Source organism: Acanthisitta chloris, unplaced genomic scaffold (genome assembly GCF_000695815.1).
Source record: "Acanthisitta chloris isolate BGI_N310 unplaced genomic scaffold, ASM69581v1 scaffold30098, whole genome shotgun sequence".
NCBI lineage: Eukaryota > Metazoa > Chordata > Aves > Passeriformes > Acanthisittidae > Acanthisitta > Acanthisitta chloris.
This window is the reverse complement of record NW_008685861.1, coordinates 2,136-5,613: the sequence shown is the minus strand read 5'-3', so window position 1 is coordinate 5,613 and position 3,478 is coordinate 2,136. Positions and strand designations below refer to the sequence as shown.

At 58.2% G+C, this 3,478-nt stretch overlaps 1 protein-coding gene across 1 annotated transcript in view; it reads right to left on the bottom strand.

Annotated features, from left to right (window-relative positions):
- LOC103807202 (heat shock factor protein 1-like) overlaps positions 1-3,478 on the bottom strand; it is a gene marked incomplete at its 5' end in the record, with an annotated part of 5,878 nt that overhangs the window by 268 nt on the left and 2,132 nt on the right. The window contains 3 exons of the mRNA XM_009079922.1: positions 731-800; positions 2,629-2,694; positions 2,937-3,039. Coding sequence (XP_009078170.1) covers positions 731-800; positions 2,629-2,694; positions 2,937-3,039 — 239 coding nt within the window. The remainder of the gene's footprint in view (positions 1-730; positions 801-2,628; positions 2,695-2,936; positions 3,040-3,478) is intronic.

Below are 3,478 nucleotides of genomic sequence, written 5' to 3'. Positions count from 1 at the left end.
GGATGCGTTGGGTGGGAAGGACCTTCAATCCCATCCAGTCCCATCCAAGGACAATTTCTTCCAGCCCAGGTGTCTCCAGTCCCATCCCCCCTGGCCTGGGACACGCCAGAGCTGCTCTGGGAATTCCATCCCAGCCAGGAATTCCTGCCCAGTGTCCCATCTAAATCCAGCTGGAACCATCACTCCTTGTCCTGTCCCTCCAGGCCTTGGCCCAAGTCCCTCTCAGCTCTCCTGGAGGCACTGGAAGGAGCTCAGAGCTCTTCTTCTCTCCAGGATGGACATTCCCAGCTCTCGCAGCTGGATCCAGGGCAGAGGAGCTCCAGGATCATGGAATGGGTTGAGTGGGAAGGACCATAAATCCCCTCCAGTCCTGACAATTTCTTCCACCCCAGGTGTCTCCAGTCCCATCTCACCTGGCATGGGACACTCCAGAGCTGGAGCAGCCACAGCTGCTCTGGGAATTCCATCCCAGCCCTTCCCACCCTCAAGGCTGAGATGGGTTTGGAGTGTTTTGATGGAATTCCAGGCTCCAACCTGTGCCAGCAGCTCCTGCCCTGGCCCTGGGCCCCACTGAGGTGATCCAGGATCCCTCTTCACTCCCATCAGGAATTCCCACCAGGGATTCCCACTCCCTGCTCAGCCATTCCCAGGCTCCACAGCCTCCTCCCTGTCCCCAGAGGTGATTTCTGGGATGAGGAATGGCTCTCCCATCCCCAATTCCCACTGGTACCTGTGTCTGCCGTGCTGGCTTCCGTCTCCGACGGCTTCTGCTGCTCCTGGGAGGAGAGGAGGTCCTGGATCTGCAGGAGAGGATCCAGGTGGGGCAGAGGATCCCTCAGGGAGGTCCCTCAGGTGTGGGGTGATCCCTGGGCCGTGTCCCAGCCCAATCTCCCCTTTCCCAGGGAAGCCATTCCCTGGGTCCTGTCCCTCCAGGCCTTGGCCCAAGTCCCTCTCAGCTCTCCTGGAGCTCCTGGAGGCACTGGAAGGAGCTCGGAGCTCTCCCTGCAGCTTCTCCTCTCCAGGATGCACATTCCCAGCTCTCCCAGGGCTCCAGAGCTGCTCCAGGATGAGGGAATGGCTTGGGTTGGAAGGACCTCAAGGATCATCCAGTCCTACCCATGGACACTTCTCCCATCCCAATGTCTCCAGCCCCATCCCCCCTGCCCTGGGACACTCAGAGCTGCTCTGGGAATTCCATCCCAGCCAGGAATTCCTGCCCAGTGTCCCATTCCCAATCTCCCCTTTCCCAGGGAAGCTATTCCCTGTGCCCTGTCCCTCCAGACCCTGTTCCAATCCCATTTCCCAGCCCTGTCCCATGGATTTGCCAGGGATGAGACCTGAGGATCGCAGGGAGAAAAGCCTTGGGAGCAGCACAAATCCATCAGGTCATCCCTGGGCCAGAGTCCCCTGCGAATCCCAGGGCAGATCCCCCAGCAGTGCCATGGGAGGGCCAGGATGGAGCAGGAGATTCCCTCCATGGATTTTCCCAACTTTCCCTCTGGATTTACAGCCAATAATCCCTGGGGATGCTCATTCCCCACTGCTGGAAGAGCCAGGGCAGAGCCCCCTCAGGGACTGCTGGAGCCTCTCCAGCATTCCTGACATCCCTAAGAGTGGCACCAAAATCCTGGGAGCACATCCAGAGCCAATGGAGTGATCCCAAACTCATTCCCAGCCAGCTCAGGAGCTCTGGGAGTGAAGGGAAAGCCCCAAAACCCCTCCCAGAATAATCCAGGAGTCACCCTGAGCCAGAGGTTCCTACACTCCTAAGGACACCAGGGAATATTCCTGGAGCAAATCCCTCTCCCAGATTTCCCATGGTGTAACAGTGACCCTGAGGAATTCCTGCCGGGATTGATGACTCTTCCCTGCTCCTCTTCCTCTCCCAGATCCCACTGCTCCCTCGTCCTGCAGGATTAATTGCTGCTCCATGGGTCACCCACATCCCAGGAGAGCTCTGGAGCAGGTGAGGTGTATCCCAAAGGAGCTCAGGGAGGTGTTTTCCTTAGGGAAACTCCAAGGAATCCTCCTGCAGGTGAGGTGTATCCCAAAGGAGCTCCCCAAGGAATCCTCCGGATCAGGGCACGGCGCTGCCTGTGCTCTCCCTGCTCCATCACCTTCCTCTCCCCCATCCCAGGAGCATCCCTGAAATCACAGATCCCTGGAAAAGGCACCAGACTTGCTTTCCCCTGGGATTGCAGAACCTTTCAGGATGTTCCCAGTTCTCCACCGGGAAGAAAAAAACCCATTCCAAAATACCCCTTTGTGCTTGTTGTGGGGGAAAAAATTCCAGGAGTGAGGGGAGAGGAGCTTAGGGAAGAGCTCTCCATGGCTCTCCAGCACGTGGTGGAGTTTCCTTGGGAAAACATGAGGATGTTTGGAAGGGAAGAGAAGGTTTATGGGAATCTCAGGCAGCTCCAGGATTCCAGGGCCATTCCCAGGTGGAGCAGAGCTGGAATCTCAGCTCATTAACACGGTGTGAGCTGCTAATTGAGTGAGAACTGATAATTCCCACTTGGAATCTCCCCAGGCCACACAGGGCTGGGAGCTGTTCCTCAATCCTCCCTCGGGACAGCCTTGGAGCCTGCAGGATCCCTGGGATCCTGGGCAAGCTGTGGAATCACTCACGCTGGCCAAGCTGCTGTCCAGGTCGGGAAGGTTCATGTCCGTAACCGTCATGGAAGGGCTGAAGAGCTGTGAGGAAAACAGGGATCAGAGCAGGGAAGGGGAATCCCAGGGAGGGGCTGGGAATTCCAGGGATGCACCCATGGGAGCAGCATGGAATACCACGAGTGGGAAGGACCCACAACCTCCATCGCCAGCCGGGACATCCCAAAATCCCACCCTGTGCCGGAGGGTTTTCCAGACCCCGCGAGCGTTCGGGCTCCACCCTGGGAAGCCTCTTCCAGGGCCAGATTCCCACTGGGAAGACTCACGTCCAGCAGGGCACTGTCCATGCTGAATCCGTGCGTGGTCAGCATCGTCTGGAGGTTGTCCAGGTTGGAGTCGATGGTGTCCAGGTGGTCGTTGAGTTCATTCCTGCACGGAGGGAACGGGAGAGAAGGGAATCTGGGATGAGGGAGCTGCTCCAGAGGCTGGGGGAACAAGGACATGGATCCCCCAAAGCCAGCAGGGATGGGATCCCCCAAGGAATGGAAAATGGGAATGGTTTGGGTGGGAAGGACCTCAAGGATCATCCCATCCCACCTCCTGCCATGGGCAGGGACAATTCCCACCATCCCAGGAGGCTCCAAGCCCATCCCTCCTGCCCTGGGACACCACACTGCTCTGGGAATTCCATCCCAGCCAGGAATTCCTGCCCAGTGTCCCACCTAAATCCAACTGGGATCATTTCCCCTTGTCCTGTCCCTCCAGGCCTTGGCCCAAGTCCCTCTCAGCTCTCCTGGAGCTCCTGGAGGCACTGGAAGGAGCTCGGAGCTCTCCCTGCAGCTTCTCCTCTCCAGGATGCACATTCCCA